At 39.7% G+C, this 22310-nt stretch overlaps 1 protein-coding gene across 12 annotated transcripts in view; it reads left to right on the forward strand.

The window, feature by feature from the left end:
* GRIP1 (glutamate receptor interacting protein 1) overlaps positions 1 to 22310 on the forward strand; it is a 684764-nt gene that overhangs the window by 408885 nt on the left and 253569 nt on the right. Inside the window, exon 1 of one of the 12 annotated variants that reach the window (XM_086712888.1) lies at positions 1972 to 2179. The exons of the other annotated variants lie outside the window; for them this stretch is intronic. Within the exon in view, the coding sequence (XP_086569014.1) occupies positions 2125 to 2179 (55 nt within the window). The 5' untranslated portion in view covers positions 1972 to 2124. Of the gene's footprint in view, positions 1 to 1971; positions 2180 to 22310 lie in introns of those variants that run through there. 12 annotated transcript variants of the gene reach the window in all.

Here is a 22310-nt window from a genome sequence, read left to right on the forward strand (position 1 = left end):
TCTGAGGATCTTTCTTAGGACCAGAAGACAGAGCTTTTAAAAAGTAATTGAGCATTCTAGTACAAGAGGAAATATTTGATCACTTTAGCCTTAAGGAAGAAGCAAATTAGATTTGAGTAAGCATAAGAGGAGGGGGCAAGAGATTCCTGAATGATTCTGAGTTTTATTTGAATAGACATTAATAAAATGGGCTGGAGTGGTGATACTCCCCAGGCAAGATTTTACTAATGCTATTTGACAGCTGCATATTCCGAGTACCTAGATTTAAAGAAAGTTGTTAGTTTTGGGGAAGGATCTTTGAAAGACCTAACTATAAATATTTATCTCACTTTCGCTAATAACCCAATTCTCTAGCACCAAGGTACATTTCTATCAAAGCAAAAAAAAAAAAAAAAAAAATCAAGAAGGCTAACATATTACTAGGGATGACCTAATAAAGATGAAAATGAGATGGGTTGAAATGCAAAAACAGATTTATGCTAATTGAAACAGTTATAAAAATTTGATTCTGCAATACAATCCATTTAATGTACTTTCCTATTGATTAGTAGTAGCTGACTGCTTTAGCTAGACCATCTTTGGTCAGGGAATTCTGTTCTTTTCAAAAACCTTTAAAGTAGATGCTTACGATATTCAGTTATTTTTCACACAGAGATTATTTTTCTATTGGACCCCAAATAGCATATGCTTTTCAATATTGGCAGATTGAAATTGTTTTACTTAATCTGGAATTTATGAATGAAGAGGAGAAAGTTTTATCGCTAAATTTGGAATATTGGATGTTATTTTAGAAACCAGCTTGGAAGGTTTTTTTTACAGCCTTAGAGTAGAGAATAAGACCATTTGAATAATTCATATAGTCCTAGAAATATTAATCAAATAGTTTGGACAGTGATATATCTTTTCATTTTGACTAACGGCTAATTTTTTTAAGTTCCTGACCAACTGTGATTTTTTTTTGGGGGGGGGGCTCTGAATGTTTGTGTTAACTCCTGTGGGAGATTCTTGGGTTTTGATTAAAATTCCATACCAAATGTTAGTTTGTATTGACTCAATGGTGAGTAGGCTGGTGCAAACAGATGAAGAAATGTTCCCCTCCTTCCTGTCATTTTGTGAATGGATTGTGAGGGGTTTGTTAATTTCCTCTTCACTCCACTGGAGCAGATACTCATGAATATCTGCAGTGTCGCGAGACTGTTTTATTTGCATAATGAGAAGAATGGCTTGGTGGAGAGTTGTTTGGGAAATAGGATGATAAAGTACATTAAAAATAGAAATACTTGGCCTTGTTTGCATTTATTCCTGGTATCTTTAGAAACAGTCTTCACTGTGTTGCTCTCCAGCCAAGTTTCTTTTTTTTTTTTTTTTGGAAAGGGTAATTAAGGGGGCTGGGACTCCATCTGCCTGATGGCCCCCTTGCCTGAGCCCTTTCCCTTAGCCCTTGCTGCATTTCTTCTCCAAAGCTAGACTGCCTTGCCCTCACAGATTTGCAAAGTGCCAAATAGGTCTTTCCGACTCTGTTATAGGGCCCTTTCCCTCCTGTTTTCTACTGAATCCCGAAGATAAACTGCCTCCCTCCTTTGCCTTCCATTCTTGTTAAGAAAACATGGTATATGATACATGCATTTCTTTGTAAAGTGAGAGTGCGAGCATCTCAGTAACATTTCTAGTGAAATGAGACACATAAAGCACCCTGACTTCATGCTGAGACGGAAGGGAGCGGGGGTAGCTGAATCGGCTGGAATACATAGCCCTTTGCCTAAAACTGAATGCATCACTCAGTGCTTAGTATTAGATTTATGGAATGGCTCCTCTCCCAGCCTTGTCCCTGCTTTCCACAATTTGGTGCTTTGTTGCTATCGAAACAGCCTTACTTTCTAAGCTATTGTGATTGTGCAGGGGGAGGAGGCTGGGGCGGGCAGGCAGGGCTAGTAGTAGTGAATGACACAGCTTTGCCAGATGACACGGAGCGGACCTCTGCATCAGCCAAGAGGAATTAAGCTTTGTCACTCCCCACTGGGACTACCTTTCTCCTGGTATGTGCACAAGGAATTCATATGCTGCTGCTGCAGCCACCAGAGCAGAGCCCTGAGTACACTTTGCCACAGAAGGCAGTGAGCAAGAATGATAGCTGTCTCTTTTAAATGCCGTTGTCAGATTCTGAGGCGACTTGCGAAAGGTACCGTGATTTCCTTGTTATTCGCTCAGCCAGTCTGGTGCAGTAGCCTGTAAACACAGTGTAACGGTTTTTACTTTCAAATAGGACTGCCTTTACAATTTATTGTCAGGCAACAAAGAACTCAGTGAGATATGTACAGACATATACGTACAGGTGGAGTCCGCTTTGCTTTTCATCCTTACATCCCGGTCGTGTTCGTGCTGAAATTAGAGGGGGAAAATGTGGCTTGTGCAATTGCCTTTTCTTTTCGTAACGACTTCTTCGTTCGTTGCTGAAAAGAAAATGTGTTTGGGTCCGGTGCTGAAGTTAATATGAGAAACCGTCATTTTGCATAGTGATTAACTGGTCAAGAGGAATCAAGTGTGTGTTACCGTCCTTTGCATGATACATGTACTAAATGCAGCCGGCAGCTTCAGGACGCGCACAGCTGGTGAATCTACAGAACCGTTGTTTATTCTATTAATTTCTAACATCTCATGAGCTTTCTCCAAGGACAGCTTTCTGGTTTTTTCCCTACGTGTTAGAATTGCATGTTCAGAAATGTAGGTAATTTGAAATGCTCGGGTCCTGTGTGATATTTGAAGAAGTTTATTTGCAAGTAAAAACCGTTGCTCTGTATCTTATCGTCAAGAATTACTGGCTTGAGATTGTCTTTCTTAGAACTCTAAGATATCAATCACATCTCTCTGTAATATTCATATTATGCTTTTCTTTGAAATCACTCTATGCCATCTGATTTTACTTTGTGTACATTCTGTCCCAAAGTTAGTGAATCGTTGCTTTAAAATTCTGTCCTGGCTACGTACAGATAGATATGTGAGCCCTTTTGCTTTCTTTCCTTGAGATAGAACATTCTTTAGTGATAATTTATTATTAAAAAAAGAACACTTTACCATTTGTGTACCTGCAAATGTCTTTCTTTTTTACCCTGTAATATAGACTACTGTCAAGTAATTAATGGGTGTAATTATGCACTAGAAGCTCTGAACCTATAAATATGTTAATGGATGCTATTTCTATCAGTTTAGCCTGACATATCAGAGTTCTTTGATCACCAGCAGTGCAGCTAAAAATGCAATTAATATTTTATTTGGCAGAAGAATGAGCACAAAGCAAATAGTGAGAAATAGATCTTGAGTCAATAATAGGAAAGAGAATAAATACTGTAGCCCAACTTACCGAATGCATTTGCAAGTTGTTTGGATAGCAGAACAAGTCTTTTTAAAAGGTACTTTGGGGAAAATATAGGAAAGACTATCCATTTTAAATGAGGCTGTTAGCACAAGATAGTAAATTCTGTTTTGACATTATCCTCTGCAATTGGTATAAACATAGAATTTCTGTTTGTGAATCACTATTAAAAGACTATCCTTTATGTTTTGGTTTTGGCTAAGACTTTTAAAGACGGGACTCAACCTAAAAAGTTCTTTTCTTAACTGATTTTAGCATCTTCTTGTCTCGATGTTGAGAAGTTGATGCTCCTCTTATGTTATAATCATGAAACAATCATTTTTAGTCATGTGTATCAGAACTTCTTTTTTAAATCCTACCTACTGGAACCAGAGTGAACCCAAGCAATGTTGTTACAAACATTTTGTTTTTAACTATTACCAGTTTTTGGAGTCTTCTGGAAGCATTGGTCCCCTGCAGTGGAAGGAGATTTAAATGTTTACTAAGAGAGTTGTGAAAAACCTTGATAAATGAGTTAAGTATTGATACCTTCTCTGTAGTTGCCATTTCACTTCCCCCCCCCCCAAAATCTTTACATCTGCTGTTTTCTGTTTGATAATTAGCTTAGCTGCCAATTAATGACTCAAATAAAATCTATATGTAGAAAGTTTGCCATAATTTGACTCCTCTTGTGTCTGACTGCATGTGACTCATTGGCCGGGATATGAAACATTGTGTCTGAGTAGTGCAGCGCCTTACCTTGCTGTCCACTCGCAACTCTGTCAACCAGGTTCAAGGCTCACCAATACTACTGTTGTTCATTGAGTTCTTTGAACCCCACCCCTCTCTGTGGTGCTGTTGTTCTTAGACTGTAATAATAAAACCAAGAAATACAAGTTAAGCGGGAGACAGGAAACCACCAAAATCCTAGAGGGCAAAACAGGTAATTACAATCTTAATGCTCCTTCTTTGTTTTTGGTTTCTTTTTTTTTGGGGGGGGGGGGGGGTGGGCGAGGGAGGGGATGATGGGTGGATTTGCACCAGGATGAAGTTCCTTTCTTTCTTGTCTCATCCTCCTCACCACACAGTTTCCACACCCTCACTCGCACCCCCCCAAACACACGTATTTTTTTGTACTCACTGAGGACGGCAACTACTATACCTTCCCCAGATATTTAGCACAGTGCCCTGCATGGGGTAGGCTCAGAGTAATTGTTTGGTAAAATGAACAGGATTTGCATAGTTGGAATTGGTAGGACTGTTGAATTCTCCGGGAGCTCTTAGCAAATGCTTCAAGTTCTTAACTAGACCCCTGGTGGCTAGAACCTTATCCAGACCTTGGGCCGAGGGGAGGGGAGATGTGCTTCATGTTCTCCGAAACTGCCTTGCTATTATATGTGCTTGATGTCTTCCCGAAATCATAGGGCAATTGCACTGTCTTTTTAAGTCTCTTAAGGAGAAAAGAGTGCAAGTAAAGGAAAACATTTTCTACACATACCCACACTCTTAGTAGTTTGTTTGGGTCATTAGGTTCTTCATCCGTCTCTCTCTTGTCCATTTAACAGTTAACTGTTGAGTACGTACTGTGTGTTCCAGGCACTACCATTTTTTGCACTAGAATCCTGGGCTGGGCTTTTTATAGGCGTATCAAGCATTTTTTAATCAATGTGTTTTTAACAGTAAATAAGTGGTTCTTTATCTAAGAATAATTTTAATTTTTTTTTAATGTTTATTTAATTTTTGAGTGGGAGAGACAGAGCGCGAGTAGGAGAGAGAGCGAGGGAGACCCAGAATCCAAAGCAGGCTCCAGGCTCTGAGCCGTCAGCACAGAGCCGGAGGCGGGGCTCGAACTGATGAACAGTGGGATCATGACCCGAGCTGAAGTGGGCTGCTTAACCGACTGAGCCACCCAGGCGCCCCTATCTGAGAATAATTTTATTTTTTATTTTTTATTTTTTTTTAAATTTTTTAACGTTTTATTTATTTTTGAGACAGGGAGAGACAGAGCATGAACGGGGGAGGGTCAGAGAGAGGGAGACACAGAATCCGAAGCAGGCTCCAGGCCCTGAGCCATCAGCCCAGAGCCTGACGCAGGCTCGAACTCACGGACCACGAGATCGTGACCTGAGCCGAAGTTGGCCGCTTAACCGACTGAACCACCCAGGCGCCCCCTGAGAATAATTTTAAAGGATCATCCCACACAGAAGCGTGGCCCACAGTATTGCAGCAGAATGTGTTTTAGGTGAACCTAACACTTCTCAGATTTGGGAATCGAGTGTTTTTCTTATTAAGGCTTCAAGGGACTGTTTCAATTTGTTTGCCTTATTGTTCCTCTACCAAGGTAGAGCCAGAAGAAAATAACCTTCACCCGAAAGGCCTGTCCCTACCAATAGGAAAGGCCTGTCCCTACCAGTAGGAAAGGCCTGTCCCTACCAGTAGGAAAGGCCTGTCCCTACCAGTATGAGGGGAACTTTGGGCCAACAATAGACCAAACACCATCAGAAACATTCTTTTACCCCTGGTATTGAAATCTAGAGAAGAGAGGCTGTCTTCTGCCCCTGCTCCTTTCCCCATCCTTCATAATGAGACTGCCTGTGATTACCTGGCCTTGGAGCCAAAGTCAAAAATAACATTGTCTCAGCTTTCTTGCCACATCTGACGAAGGAGTTTTCTTGAGCGAGTAAAGCAAGACTCTCGGGGGCCCGCTTGACCACCACTACCTCTGCGAGTCCTGCCTTCTCTACCGGGGGCTACAGTACCTCAAGAGAAGTGAACAGACTCTCTGAGAAGGGAATGTATTTTCACAGTTTCGACAGGCTTTGTTGGTTCTCTCTTGTCAGGATTTTGCCATTTCTTTTTGCTTGAGACTGGTTGGCCTCTTGCGCGTAGCGTCGTTGTCCATGGTGATAACTGGGTGTGACTCGACTTCTTTCTCAGATGCCACCGCTTGGGGTCCACAGGTCTGAACTGTCATACCCCATTGGCAATGGCATTTTCCTCTCCCAGGCTTTACTCTGTCTACCAAAGCCAACATCAGCCGATAAGCATTAACTGACGTTCCACGGGGAGCCTGGCTCCGGTCACCTTTTATTTTTTGTCGCCACTCATTTCAATCTTCCTGTCTTCTCTCTACTGGCTCAAAACTTGGGTTCAAACATCTCTGCTTTCGTTTTACTGTCGATTCCCAAATCATAGCTGGCCTAAGTGTCATTTTACTTTCTACTTGCCTTCCCTTCCTCTCTCTTCCCAAGCACACATATGGCCTGAATTAGAATTAACTATCTCGGCCCCTGTCCCATTAGCTTACTATACAGGCAGCCCTGTTGACCTGCATCTCAATGAGGTGTCTGAGTGAGGCGTTCGTTCGTTCGTGGCTGGCATCCAACCGCTCCCTGCTGGGCTTCTTTTCTTTCTGTCTGCCCCTTTCTCCTTCCTGATCTCCCTCCTCCAAACCTTGCTACCCTTTCTCTTCTTCCTCTTGAGCATGCCTGGGCATTACTGTATCCACTGGCACTGAGCAGGACTAACAGACTGTGTTCCGATCACATCCACATTCTCTTCCCTTCAGTCTTTGCTCCTTACACTTCCCCCAATCACAGACTCGTCATGCTTGAAACGGAAGGTCAGACATTAATCTAGGACCCGTCTCCTGAGAGAACTGCAACTCAACTATCTTGGACAGCCAGCAATCTCATTCTTAATTCTCCCCAACAAGAACAATCTCACAACGTGTCTGATAATCTTCCAAAGGATTATTCAAGTGACCTCCGAGTCCCTCTAAACTCTGAGGTTCTTTGATTGACACTCATCCAATGTTTAATTTTTTTCTACTCAGGAATTCATTTCCTAGGTGCAATCTCAACCCACTGCAACAATACACTTAATCTTTTTTGTCTTAACGGAGGAGGAAAAATACTTCTTAGCCCTTCCCTTTCTGCTACATTCTTTTAATCCAAGGAACTCTGTATCAGTCATTGAGCTCGTGTCATTGTTCTGCACATGATTGTTCCTCTTCTGATAGCCTCAAATTTTCTGTTTAGGTCCCTCCTCACTTCCCCATCTGTCTGCGTCTGGTCTCCCGGGTCCTCCAGCGTTCCCTTCTAATGGCTCCTTATCCACTCTGTGATGTGATTCAGAATTGATTATCATCTAGGTTGAGAATGCCCTCTCTCTGCTGGACCTCATTCTCCCATCTCCCCATCCTCATTCCTTTTGCTAACCCTCCCTGGCCTCCTCTGTCAGACCCTGCCATCTGGAACAGTTTGACTGTATCTCTCCACCTCATTAACTTTCCATCCCTTTTCAAACCTCACCTGAAACATATCCTTTCTCCTTTGCCTCTACCGCTTAATTTCATCCTACCAAAACCAGCTTATCATTCCAGCCTATAACCTTTTAAAAATACCTTGCACTTAAAAGTTGTCTCAGAAAATAAGACTGATTGGATTGGATTGGAGTTTGAGCTGTTGTCAGGGCATGGACATATTTCTGTCATAAATACGGAGAGTTGAGAATTCTGCAACCAGATCTCGGGCATGTCTTGCTGTTCTCCCCCAAGTACTACTGATGGTGGGGACAGCGATGGAGTTCCTGCTGTGCTCCTAGTCCAGTGCTCTGGAGGGTTTACACTGAGTGACTTGGACCATGTTACTCCTAGTGGGTCTGAAGGTTTTCTTTTGTAAACTGGCTAGACTTCTCATAGCTACAGGTTTATTTCTCCCCTCCCCACCCCCCATCTCCTGCATAGGACTTGCATACTAGAAATGCTTTATCTCCTTGCAGGAGGCACCTGTCCTACTGAGGGCCTATTTGGCTGTCCCTCACATAACCTCCTATGAACAAGAAGGAGTCCATACCCTTCTGATGTAACTGTGGCTTATCAGGAAGGAAAAGCTGGTTTGTTACTGGGAAAAGGAAGGCCAATTTAGGATGGTCATTCTAATGTGTTAACTTGGGCATTTGGGGAAAATGAGCCCCAGTGTTTCATTTTTGCCACGTTTTCTAGAGTAGGAGAAGGGGATGGGGACTGTATACCTGTCCACCTAGAATATTAGAATCAACCAAGGCAGTGTATCTCTAATTCCTTAGCGTTCCACACAGTATTGGGGGAAATAGAATTGACTTGAAAGTGAGAAGATATGTGATCCTGTCCCAGCTTTTCTTTTTTTTACCTGTGTGACAGGGGGAAAAAAAAGAAGAAGAACTGAACCTCCTCCTTGAATCTCAGTTTCCCCATCTATAAATTAAAAACCATGTTTATGCTCATGTTAGCAATAGCAAAATAGTTTAATTTTAATTTACTATTGCAGTTGATTTATTCAAGTTTTTTATCTTAGTAAAGCCCACTTATTTTGGCAGAAAACATATTTTTAGTAATTTCCCACCATTCGAGAGAAGGCAATATATGGTATTCTGAAAACTTGTAGGAATATAGGGAGCAATCAATGTTTAGATCCTTCTCTCTCTTTTTCTTTCTTATATTAAGTCTCTTGGCACTATTTTGTACATATGCATGAGAGTTGTGCATTGAACTAAATATTAATAATCTATGCATTATGAATCTACGGAAGAAAATTTTCTGCACAGTTTCTTTTGTAATTACTTTATTAAAGTTCCAATACCACATATATTCGAAACAAAAGCAATGAACCAGATGTTTATTACAATTAGCTTCTTGGAGGTTGTTGCTTCACCTTTCAAAGGGGAAGAGACACTTTGACCTTGCCATTACAAAAGCAGTAAAAACAAAAATGGTCTCATATTTCTCAGTCAGTGGTGACCACCTAAGTTCAGACGAAGCTTTGGAAAAATTAGAAAGTGGCAAAAAGCTTCTTATTAATAATTCAAACTCAGTTATTAAAAAGCACAATAATTGAAATTTGTACCACCAAATTCTGTTTGATTTTCAAAACAAAACTGAATTTGTTTCAAGAAAAGTTCGAATCTAATGTCACGTCACTAACAGTACGTTGCCAGTGTTACATTGGAAACCTTGGAGAGGGGACAACTTGATTACAACTTATTCTGTGTGCTTTTTAATAAGACTTGAAGTTTTATTGTAGGTGCAATACATACTTTTGCCCTACATTTTCTTCTTAAAATTCTACCCATTTGTGCATGTGAGCACACAGTTGTAGGAAAATTTATTTCCTACAATAGTAATAGTCAATAGTATTCTGTTATGTGGATTTCCATAATTAGCATATGTCCCTAATTTGTTTTCAGACTTTCATTCTAATAAGTGGTGGTGTTGAGTATCTCCAAAGAATTTCTGTTGTGTTCTAAAGTGTTGCCTTAGTGTATTTTGACTTTCAAGTCTCGTGATAGATATTTCCTGAGAAATGTGTTTAGGATACATATCCATTTTGTCCAAGGCTTACAAAGGTGGCAGAAAGAAAAACAATGAGGGAAGGAGCATTGGATGCCATAATATCCAACAAACAAAGCAAGGACAGTATTTCAAAAAGGGGACAGAGAGCAGCCTTCAGTGAGAAAGAGAGGGAAAGAAACAGCCATTTGCGTTTGTAAGTGGGTCATTGCTGACCTCTGAGAGAACAGTTTCAGCAGAATAGTGATGTCCACAGGCAGATGATAAGGCTCTGAGCACAGAGTCCTCTTCTAAGGTGGACAGTAGAGGTGAGGCCAGCTGGGCAGTAGCCCCTGGGAGTGGAGGGTGGGGCCACAGGGAATGGGGAAGGGTATTGTGGGATAGGAGAGATCTGAGCATATTTTCTTTACTTCTCCAGGAAAGAGCCAGCAGAGAGATGAACTTCAAGATGCAAAGAAGAGAAGGGATGATTTCTGGGAGCCAGGCAAGGCAGGGCGAGAGGGAGAGAACAGAATGCAGATAGAGGATACAGATGGTTGCTAGCCTGGGCAAACAGAGGGACGTTCTGTCACAGAGATGGAAAAGCATAGGAAGAAAGATTTTTGAGGTGGGCATTAGGGAAATTAACCTAACCTGACTATCTTAGTAAATTAGAAGGAGATTCTAAAACCTCATATCCTTATGAGCTCCTCATCCAGGGGTTTCTACTTTTGTCTCTGCATTGGAATCACCCTGGGGAGCTTAAAAAAAAATAGTGACACCTGCGTCAGCCCCAGAGATTGTGATTTAATTGACTGGGGTGTGGTCTATGCTTTAGAATTTTACAAAAAGTCCCCGGTGATTGTATTGTGCAGATGAGTTTGGGAGCCAGGGACCTAACCATTTAGGTAGCTTCATAGAGATACCACGCTAGTCCTTTGGAATCAGACATGTTTTGGCCAGAGACAAGCCCAGGAATTTTATTCAACTGCTGGAGAAATTGAGCAGATTAGCCTTCCTGTGACTTTGAAGGCAGAGCCCGTCTGAAAGTGGAAATGGAGCCAAAAGAAAGAGACACCATGTCCCGGTGGCATTACTTGAGCCTCTGGTCAAGAACTACCTTAAGTGAGCTTGAGCTCCCCCCTAGACTTCTTCCGTTATATTAGCTAATAATTTTCCCCAACATCTAAACTAAGCTAGAGACAGGTTTTCTGTCAGTTGCAATCAAAAGAAACCTGATATGGATTATCACATGTTTGAGTATATACATTTTGGTAAGATTTTTTTAAATGTAGCTAAAATGATAATTGACTCAACTACTTTTGGACTCCTGGATCACTCATATTCTGCAGAACACCATCATAGTCTCAGCAAATCTTGGCCCCCCAGCTCTGCGTTGAGTAATGAGCACCACCACCAACTTACGATTTTCACTTGGCCATTTTGTTTAGTGAACCACTGATCGAGTGAACCCACCGCTGCCCCCTTGGGAGTCCACATCATCATAAACTAGACGGAATGTCCAGATAGGGATGGAAAAGCAGTGTTTTGTTTCCATGTTATTTTCCTGCCCTTACTATTCTAGGACCTGAGGGCCAGTTGACTCCTCCCGACCTCTCTCTCCCTGCTAAGCAAAAGGTGACTGTTTAACAAGAGCGGACTTTAAAAAGCAGGGTTGTAAACTGTGTTGCTCTGTCTATGTGGAGTGCACTGGTTTTCTGGGCGTGATCAGCTCTTCTCCCTGATCCCTCTTCCCTTTTGTTACCTTTCTCCTTCCAAGTTCGATGGACATTAACCTGCTTATGATAAAGGGTTTTATCCTCATTGGTATCTTGCAAGGATGTCTTTCGCCCCGTTCCCCAGTTACAGGTAGCTGTCTGCTGAAGCCAGCTTGTACTGGCGTAAGAACCTACAGCCAAATTTTTAAGAGTTTTGTGGGCTGGTTGTGAAACACATCTATTATTAAACATTGTTTTATATTAACTTATAGTGAAATAAATTGTATTAAAAACAAATGTAATAAATACTGAAAATTCATCACTCTCCAATTATTACCTACTTGTTACTTCACTAGATTTTATTACTTGTCTTCTTAACGTATGGTGTAGCAGTGTGGCCAAAATATCATACGATGGTGTGCTGCCGCACATCAACTTGAAACTGGCTGTGGTTTGAGTGTTTACACAAGGGAAATTGACAAAGCCTGAACCCCAGAAAGCCAGGGGTTAAACACTTGCCAACGCACCATCGAATAGATACTTCTGGTCTCTCTGTTCATAAAACCTCTGTAGATGTTTTTCATTATGCTGTCTAAATGGGGATAGTGATTGATTATATGTCAATCTGTATGCAACCATCAGACTGTGAATTCTATGAGGTTAATATATATGCTTTACTTATCATTATATCACCAGCAAGTACCCACACTATTTGGCGCAGAGAAAACCATATTGAATGGATAGGGTTAGTTTCTAATGATCTCCTGGATTAATCAATCTCCCATGTTTATTTGGACTTAGAATGTTTCAGATAACTCCTTTCATTTCACCAGAGCTCTTGACTTTTAAAGTATTTTTTCACATTTTCATAGTACATCAGGAAGTAAGCCCCAGGACTATTCCAAGGAGGTGCAATATCCTCTCTCACCTGCTCATTTCCCAATTTCCTTTTTAACTGGAGGGGTGTTCCATGCCCTCCTTCTTTTCCTCCTCCTCCCGAAGCCCTCTTAAAGCAGTCTAGGGGAAGATACTGGCAGGAGTCCAGGAATAGCACCCGGGAGCTGGAGGCTGAAGGACAAGACTGTTGTTAAATTCTGCATGACAGAATTCCCAGTTGAATTCAATCTGGGGAATATCTAGGACCCCACAGAGTTTCTGATTGAATTGAGTCTTTCCCATTCTCTAAAGCTAGGTGACCTCATAAAGATCAAAAATGAATTTCATTTATTGCCTTTGTTTTCTAAATGGTTTGTTAGTAAATTTGGTTCATAAACTGAAGATTTAGTTATAAAGTCTCAGAATCAAGACAGTTTCCAAGAGTATGAATTGCTAATGATATTCTTATGTAGATGATATTTGTTTTAAATGTAAGGCTCCCAAATGTTAAATTCTGTATAAGAATTAGGGGCTCAAGGCACACTGACCAAAAAATGTTTCCCTCAGCTGCATCCCAAATGTCAGCATGAAAGTAAACAGTTCCAAAAATGGGAGGAATGACATCGAGAGACCGGAGATTTTCAGAAATTTCTGGAAGATGGAAAGTGGATAAACTAAAGCAGACATTGCCGTCCAGAGCAAATGTAAGAACAGTAGAAGGGGGAGGTCATACTTCCTGGCAATGGAGCACAGACAGGCTCCAACCTTGTATTGGTTTGGGACATTAGGAAGAAGAAGGGGGTTGGAAAATAAGGCGATTGTTTGAAGGATGGAGCAGCTGGGAAATTATAACATGATCGATGTAAATTCCTGAAATTAAAGAATATTTTCAGATTGAAAGGGCCCATTGAGCCCTAAGCAGCATGACTGGAAAAAGATCTAGACAAATTCTCGCGAAATTCTAGGACATTATGAAAAAGAAAAGATCCTAAGAGCTTGTCATGATAAATAAAAACAGACTTCCTATAAAAGAATAAGAATCAATTTGGTATCAGACTTTTTAAGACACTAGATCCTATCCCTTTTGCACTGCTGGTGGGAATGCAAGCTGGTGCAGCCACTCTGGAAAACAGTATGGAGGTTCCTCAAAAAATTAAAAATAGAACTACCCTATGACCCAGCAATTGCACTACTAGGTATTTATCCAAGGGATACAGGTATGCTGTTTCGAAGGGGCACATGCACCCCCATGTTTATAGCAGCATTATCAACAATAGCCAAAATATGGAAAGAGCCCAAATGTCCATCGATGGATGAATGGATAAAGAAGATGTGGTATATATATACAATGGAGTATTACTGGACAATCAAAAAGAATGAAATCTTGCCATTTACAACTATGTGGATGGAACTGAAGGGTATGATGCAAGCGAAATGAGTCAGAGAAAGACAAATATCATATGACTTCACTCATATGAAGACTTTAAGACACAGAAGAGATGAACACAAGGGAAGGGAAGCAAAAATAATATAAAAACAGGGAGGGGAACAAAACAGAAGAGACTCTTAAATATGGAGAACAAACAGAGGTTTACCGGAGGGGTTGTGGGAGGGGGGATGGGCTAAATAGGTAAGGGGCACTAAGGAATCTACCCCTGAAATCATTGTTGCACCATGGATGTAAATTTTTTAAAAAAGACAAAAAAAAGACACTAGATCCTAGAAAAAAAGCATACTTCGATGCTTTCAGAGTTTTGCTTTTAAACCTTTGTGCCTTTAAATCAAAGGTGAGCATAAAATAAAGACATCTTTAGGCATATAATGATTCAGTTTATATCCAACATATACTTTTAGAAAAAAACTACCTGAGGATATACTTAAGCAAATTATATATATATATATATATATATATATATATATATATATATATATATATTATACACACACACACACGTGCCTGGGTGGCTCAGTCAGTTAAGCATCTGACTTCTGATTTCAGCTCAGGTCATGATCTCTCCATTCATGAGACTGGGCCCTGCATCAGGCTCTGTGCTGACATCGTGGAGCCTGCTTGGGATTCTCTCTTTCCCTCTCTCTCAGCCCCACCCCCACTAGCACTCTGTCTCTCTCAAAATAAATAACAACAACAAACTATATATATATATATATATATATATGTATATATATATATATATATATACACACACACACACACACACACACATAATCTAGATGAGAGGAGAAGTGTGAAATTCAGCGAGCAATGGATGTAAGAGAGCAGTGAAAAGATATCCCAGAATGGTAGTTATGTAGTGGGAGAACAGTCGATCCAAATTAGAACATATGACCAGAGTCAGAAGAATATCTTCCAAAGAACATGGATGTCTTACAACAATTAATGAGTAAATTGGATATATTAATAATGAAGTAGAAATGTAAGTACTCTTTTGTCAACAAGAAAAAGAAAGGCAGTCAGAAACCTTAAGAAGTATTAAAGCTGGACAAAAAAGTAAAAATTAAATATAAAGCAATATAAAATGTATCATGTTTTTGAACAGTTGTTCGAGAATGAACTTGACCTTTATTCTTGGAAAATTCTCGGGGTGCCTGGGTGGCTCAGTCGGTTAAGCATCTGACTTCAGCTCAGGTCATGATCTCATGGTTCTTGAGTTTGAGCCCCTCATACATAGGTCTCTGTGCTGACAGCCTGGAGCCTGTTTCAGATTCTGTGTGTCTCCCTCTCTGTCTCTCTCTCTCTCTCTCTCTCTCTCTCTCTCTCTCTCGCTGCCCCTCCCCAACTCATGCTCTGTGTCTTTCTCTCAAAAAAAAAATTATATTTGGAAAATTCTCCATGGAGTAGCACAGATCTAGTGACATAGAATTGCCTCTCCTGCTTTAGGAATTCTATCACATTATTTTATTTTGCAATGAATAATATTTATATAATCATAATTTTGTAGTTGTCATTTATTGGATTTTTCATTTTTATAGTCTATCTGTACAGAGAAAGCATAAAACTAAATTATAATTAGAGAAGAGAATGCACATGTTATAAACTTTTATAATATAAATATAACTACATACCTGATAAGCTTGGAGGCTTTATGGAGGAAAGTATAGGGCTACTAATGTCCTCAATTTTTGTGTAATATATTTTAAGGTACTATGTGAAGTTGACACATTAGAAGAAAACACCACAGTTAAAAAGACTGATATCAAATGTTGGCCTGGATACTGAAACTTTTATACGCTCTCATGGAAGTATTGTTTGGAACTACTACTTTTGGAAAACTGTTACTGATACGTAACATATACATATCATATGACTCAACTTTATAGCCAACAAAAATGCATAGTACATGACCCAAAAGATTTGGACAAGAATGGTCGTTGCAACACTATTCCTACTAACAGGAGACTGGAAACAACACAAGTATCCCTTAACAAGTGAATGGATATAAATACGTAATGGCATTTAATGGCATACTGTGTGGAATAAAAAGAACATGCAATAAAATAGATGAATATCACAAACATAATGTTGAATGAAAGGAGCTAAATATAAAAAAGTATACAATTGATTGGTTAAAAAGTTCAAAAACGTTCATCAAGTGGAGACAGGCAGATTTATGAGATGCTGGCACCGGTCTATTTTTCTGAGCTGTGGTTCCACGAGTGTGTTTATTTTGTGAAAACTCATCTAGCTGTTCCTTTTGATTGGTGCACTTTCTGTGTATGCACTATATTCCCATAAAAAGCTTATCTAAAAAACTAAAGTGTTAGGTACATTATTTACATTTCATAAGCATGACTTATCAAAGAACTAATGATAACTACCAAAACAGAGAGGAGGAGAAAGAAAAGTGAAGACTGACGGGGCGCCTGGGTGGCTCAGTCGGTTGAGCGTCCGACTTCGGCTCAGGTCATGATCTCGCGGTCTGTGGGTTCGAGCCCTGCATTGGGCTCTGTGCTGACAGCTCAGAGCCTGGAGCCTGTTTCCGATTCTGTGTCTCCCTCTCTCTCTGACCCTTCCCCGTTCATGCTCTATCTCTCTCTGTCTCAAAAATAAATAAATGTTAAAAAAAAAAAACTTTTTAAAAAAAGAAAAGTGAAGACTAAGTGAAACAAATGTCCCTCTTTCATAGATGACATTGACCAATACTGCTCAAAATTGACAAGAGAAGAAATGATAACATTTATTTTGGCATTTTCCGAAATTTGAAGACTGAAACCGTAAAAAAAAAAAAAAAAGAAATGTTCCCTATTGAGGCATAGGAATGAGAGTGAGAAATAAGGAAGGAAGCTTTTACTTTTCATCTTTTACTTTTCTTCACCATTAACATTAAAAAGAGGAAGACAAAACAAAACTAATATTAACATTGTTAATAATAACACTGCCATTTATTTCATGCTTACCATTACTGAAATACTGAAGCAGATGTTCCACTTAACTTATTTCAATTACATTTTCACACTTGATGTTCTTCACCACATTTATTAGGGTGAATTTATTAACCCAGTTATAATGATACAGGCTAAACATCAAAATACCCAATTATAATACAAAAGACATAAAACATTCAGAAAGAAAAATGTTCAGCTACTGAAAATATGTTTGTTATATTAAGGCACATTTGCATTTGAGCTCCCTAGCAGTCAAGGAGAAAAAAACGAGTTTATTGTGTTTATAAATCTCACTTCCCATTAAAAACTTTTGAGAGATAATCAGTACTTGGCAACAAATTCTAGCAGAAATGTACATTATAAATGTTTATTTAACATATATTAGATACTGGGGCATCTGGATGGCTCAGTCGGTTAAGCGTCCCACTCTTGGTTTTGGGTCAGGTCATGATCTCACAGTTCGTGAGTTCAAGGTCTGAATCAGGCTCCGTGCTGTCAGTATGGAGACTGCTTCGGATTCTCTCCCTCTCTCTCTCTCTCTCTCTCTCTCCCTCTCCCTCTCCCTCTCTGTCTGGCCCTCCCCTGCTTGTACTCTCTCTCTCAAAATAAATAAGTAAACTTAAAAATTTTTTAAATATATACTAGATACTATAATTATGTTATGGCAAAAAGAGAGGAGTTACTTTAAAAACTCATTCCTTTACTGACTCACTGTAAAACCCAAAGTCCTGATATGACATAATAATGCAGGGAAATAATTTCTTCAGGAAATGCGGGTAGTAGAATCTGGACATATTGATTCGGGGAGCATTTCCCAACCTTTATTATTCAGAAAATTAATTATGCTACATATTAATAGTTATTCCATCAAAAATAGGTTCAAGAAATGGAAAATGCAACAAACTGTAACCTCCCTTTTGTAGATCCAAAACTATATTAGCATATTAAAGACCCTTAGAAGTCCAGTAAGAAATAAAGCTAATTAATTTTGTTTAACCCAGTATTTTCCCAATTTATTTGATAATGGGGCCTTTTTTCATTTAATACTAACACTGCAGAAACCAGAGTTTGGAAAACATTAGTTTAACTCAATACGGATTGGAACATAGTCAACATAGAAGCACCAGTCATTAGTAAGTCCCTAGACAGTAGCTTCCAAAACTCGTTGTTTCAAATATAGGCTTGGCAAGTACTGAAAGGTGAATTCTCCGAGAATTGCTTCAAGTGCCAGTATTCTCTGGTATTGTTTATAAAATTAGAGTCCTATGGTTTAGAGTTTAGAAATGCAGAAAGCATAGTTTGTGTCCTATTACAAAAAGTTAGGAGTCTGACAAATTCTGTCCTAGACATACGCTTCCCACTTCCACACAAAAATAACTACAGGGGTGTCTACAGCTAGATTAAATTCCCTCCCCCACCCCAGAACCTGTCATTTCAAATAAATTCTGTGTAACCTCTAAATTCTGCACCACGAAGCACAAAAAAAGATGATTTGAATTCCTAACATTTAAAAAGCCGCTGTTACGAACTGACCGACCTAGACTCTCATACGCTGTCTAGTTTTCAATACAAGTACTTCCTGAGGAGCCTGGAAAGTTGCGTCCTCTGCAACGTAGGCACCCCTTCCCTGGGTAGCTGAATGAGTAAATTTTGTGTTTGCGGGATGGGGAGAGGTTCAGTTTTTCATTTGTATATTAGAGAATATCTGCCAAGAATACACACATGATCATAAGGATATATTGTGTGGAATTCTTTATCGCAATAATTAATCAATACATCCTGATAATAAAACAGTGGCATACAGTCATCTTTCAATTTGTTAGAACCTATGGGCATAATTCCAGTTGAGCACAAAACATCAAGTTATCTTGATAAAGGTTAACACGAAAGGGGATGCTGCACCAGTTAGAATTAGAACTTGATCTGTCAAACAAGCATTCTTATCCACACTGATTCTGACAGTAGGATTATGGCATACCCTTTGAAAACGCGTTAATAGCCTGGGCTTTAATCCAAGACTGTACAGCTTGACTTACAGATAGTTCCTGTTTATAGAATCAAAGGCAAAAAAGATCAATGAACATGACAAAAAGTCTTCCCTCGTCTTAGCGTGATAAAGCGAGGGTAGAACAGTAATTAACAGTGGAAACCTGGTTCCTTAATGTAAGAGAGTAGATTGAGGGACCCCGACTTAGTTTTTTTTCTTTCCTTTTTTTTTTTTTAATAAAGAAAATGAGTCATAGTTTTGCACTTTGGATGAAATGTAACATGGTGTCCCCACTTTGAAAGGAGAGCCCACCGCGAAGGAATGATGCCAAAGAAAGTCATTACAGAAAGGGGCCTGGCAGAAAAGCTGCAGCCACATGGGACAGAAAGTTAGTAATTCTCGGAAGGAAGGGTATTCTCCTGAGATTTTTTAGAATATTTAGGTAAGAGATAACAAATTTTTAAAGGGTTTTTGGGGTTTTTGTTTGTTGGTTTGGTTTTCAGTAGGCCATAAAATGTGGGAAAAGCATCATGAAGTAATTGACCTAGTCATCTAAAGAGACGTGTGTGTCTGCTCTTCCTCCTGGAGACCTCTTTGCTCAGGTTACGGGGCCCAAGAATCGTGTCAGCCAGAGGTTGCTTGCAGCAATTTATTAGAACCCTTCCCCTTCCCCAAAGGAATACATTACTCTGAAAAGATTTGAAGTTAAAGTGGTTTATGTGTGATTTCCTCCATACCTTGTTTAACTTGTATAGACTTTTGGCGGGAGAGTAGATGGGGAAATGGGGAGGGAACCTAGAAAGGAAGAGGGAGAGGAAGAAAGCGGGACTCCTGGCTCCAGCAAACAGTGAAATGGAAAAGAACATCAAGATTAGTAGGGGCACCTGGGTGGCTCAGTCGGTTAAGCGTCCGACTTCAGCTCAGGTCACGATCTCGCGCTCCGTGAGTTCGAGCCCCGTGTCGGGCTCTGGGCTGATGGCTCAGAGCCTGGAGCCTGTTTCCGATTCTGTGTCTCCCTCTCTCTCTGCCCCTCCCCCGTTCATGCTCTGTCTCTCTCTGTCCCAAAAAATAAATAAACGTTAAAAAAAAAAAAAAAAAAAGATTAGTAGATACTAGTTAGCCCTAGTTGGAGGGAAAACCTCTGCAGAAGGACATTTTGAGTAGAATAAATCCAGATCTTTTCCAGCCTGGTGCCTAATTTGAAACACAGAGCAATGAACATGTTTTGGGTGATTGTTTTCTTAAATCTCCCAAGGGGGATATGCAATTAATGCCATTCTACATGCAGAAGAGTGTGACTTAGAATATTAGGTCTTGGGGGGCCTGGGCTTGGTGGGTTAAGCGTCCGACTTGGGCTCAGGTCGTGATCTCGCGGTCCATGAGTTCGAGCCCCGCGTCGGGCTCTGTGCTGACAGCTCAGAGCCTGGAGCCTGTTTCCGATTCTGTGTCTCCCTCTGTCTCTGCCCCTCCCCTGTTCATGCTCTGTCTCAAAAATAAATAAACGTTAAAAAATTTTTTTTTTAATTAAAAAAAAAAAAAGAATATTAGGTCTTAAATCTCTTACTGAACCCAGAGTGAGAAAGGTACATTGCAACTTATGGGAAGGAAAAGATCCTTGCTTTATCTAAATCTTATTTGGCCGAAATTCCACTGTTCAACTGACAGGTGTGACGACATCTTAGAAGAGTTATATGATATGCTAAAGATTAATTTTGGGTTGAATTTTATTTAAGTTATCTCAAGGGCAGAGACGGAAAGAAAAAGAGCTTGGTAGTTATAGACATAAGATCCTGGCCATTGTAAAGGCTTGAGTTGGTACTTGAGTAATGCTTAATGTAAATCCAAATGGGAACTCAGAAAGACAGTAGTTTGGGAGGAAGAAAATATATAGATGATCTCATCTTTTTTATTTTTTTATTTTTAGAGGTGGGGACAGGTGAGGGAGAGGGAGAGAGAGAGAATCCCGTGCAGTCTCCACACCCAGCACAGAGCCTGATGCAGGGCTCAATCTCATGACCGTGAGATTATGACCTGAGCCACAATCAAGAGTTGGACACTTAACCGATTGAGCCACGCAGGTGCCCCTATGATCTCACCTTTTCTATAACTTTAGTGAAATTTTAGGCAAAACTGTGTGTAAAATATATGTTATGTAGTATCTGGTATGGAAATAAAGTTTGTCTGAGGTTCTGATGAAGATGATGATGAATTTATTCTAGACTGGGCTGTCCCTACGTCAGTTGTAAACAGTATTAGATATGGTTTGTTTTGGTTTCTTTCCCACCTCTCCTATTTTTTCCAGAGGCTGACCAGGGTTTCATTTTCACAAGACCTTGCTCTCAGAGCTAGTGGGGTTTTCCTTGTGATGGAGGTGGTTGTTTTTGAGAGAAGTAGTTTCTGCTTTGAGAAATCAGTTCCTAGTTAATTGTTTCACTGTTCCAGGACTTGACCTTTTACACTGGGAATTTCAAATGAGTAAAATCTCCTCAAGATTCGTATCTCCAGAGGCAGATCTTTAAACTCTGGCCAGCTGATACTGGGTACAGGAAGTTCAAATCAGCTACATAGTTTGCTTCCTACTCTTAAGGGCAATTCAGCTTTCAGATTACCATATAGAGGCCACTTTTTCCCCAAATATTACTCAATTTCTGTAAGTCATGAATTTTTCATCACAGCTATAAACTTGAACATATTTCTATGTTTCTACAGATCTGCATATTAAACTTTTATTTTCCTAAAAGTTATAGCATCCATTTCAACTTCAATATTTATGTATGTTCAGAGTATAACTAGTGACTTATATAGAGAGATCAGATGAGGTACATATGTATAATCTATAATATATACATATATGTATATGCATATAATACATATATAGTACATATAATACATATGTATATAATTTATGCATATTGATGGATACACATACATACACACAAAACATGTACACACAAATATATTGGACACTCTGAAAAAATACATTTACTTTCTCTGTACCTAAACAGCCATTACTATAAAGGGCATGGCCCATATCTTACTCCTCTCAGTATCCCCAGCACCTAGCCAAATGCCTAGAAGATATCAAGCAATCAATAAATGTAAATATATAAATAAATAAAATTGAATTTATAATAAATTAATAACAGCTCTATTCACACATCTTCCTGAAAACAGAAATGTGTTAGAACGTGTTACCATATGAAATAGTGGGCTGAAAATGGCTTGAGAAATGTATGTGAATGAGCTTTGTAAAATTTTATATAAATATTGTATAGTGTTAATGTTGCTATAAAATATAAACATCTGAAGGGTTATAATTGTATTTTTTACTAATAGACTCTGGGTTAATAATCAGCAGTTGGTGCTAGTTGTTAGCAAGGAGTAAGTTCTAGATTTAAAATACCAGTGAGGGCGCCTGGGTGGCTCAGTCGGTTGAGCATCCAACTTTGGCTCAGGTCATGATCTCACGGTTTGTGAGTTCGAGCCCCATGTTCGGGCTCTGTGCTGACAGCTCGGAGCCTGGAGCCTGCTTCTGAATCTGCGTCTCTCTCTCTCTTTCAGCTCCACCCCCCCCGCCCCCCCCCCCCGTTCACACTCTGTCTCTCCTTCCCTCTCTCAAAAATAAATAAACATTAAAACAAATTTTTTTTAATCAATGAGAAAAAGCCT

This window comes from Puma concolor, chromosome B4, assembly GCF_028749965.1.
Source record: "Puma concolor isolate L17-30 chromosome B4, mPumCon1.1.hap2, whole genome shotgun sequence".
Lineage (NCBI taxonomy): Eukaryota > Metazoa > Chordata > Mammalia > Carnivora > Felidae > Puma > Puma concolor.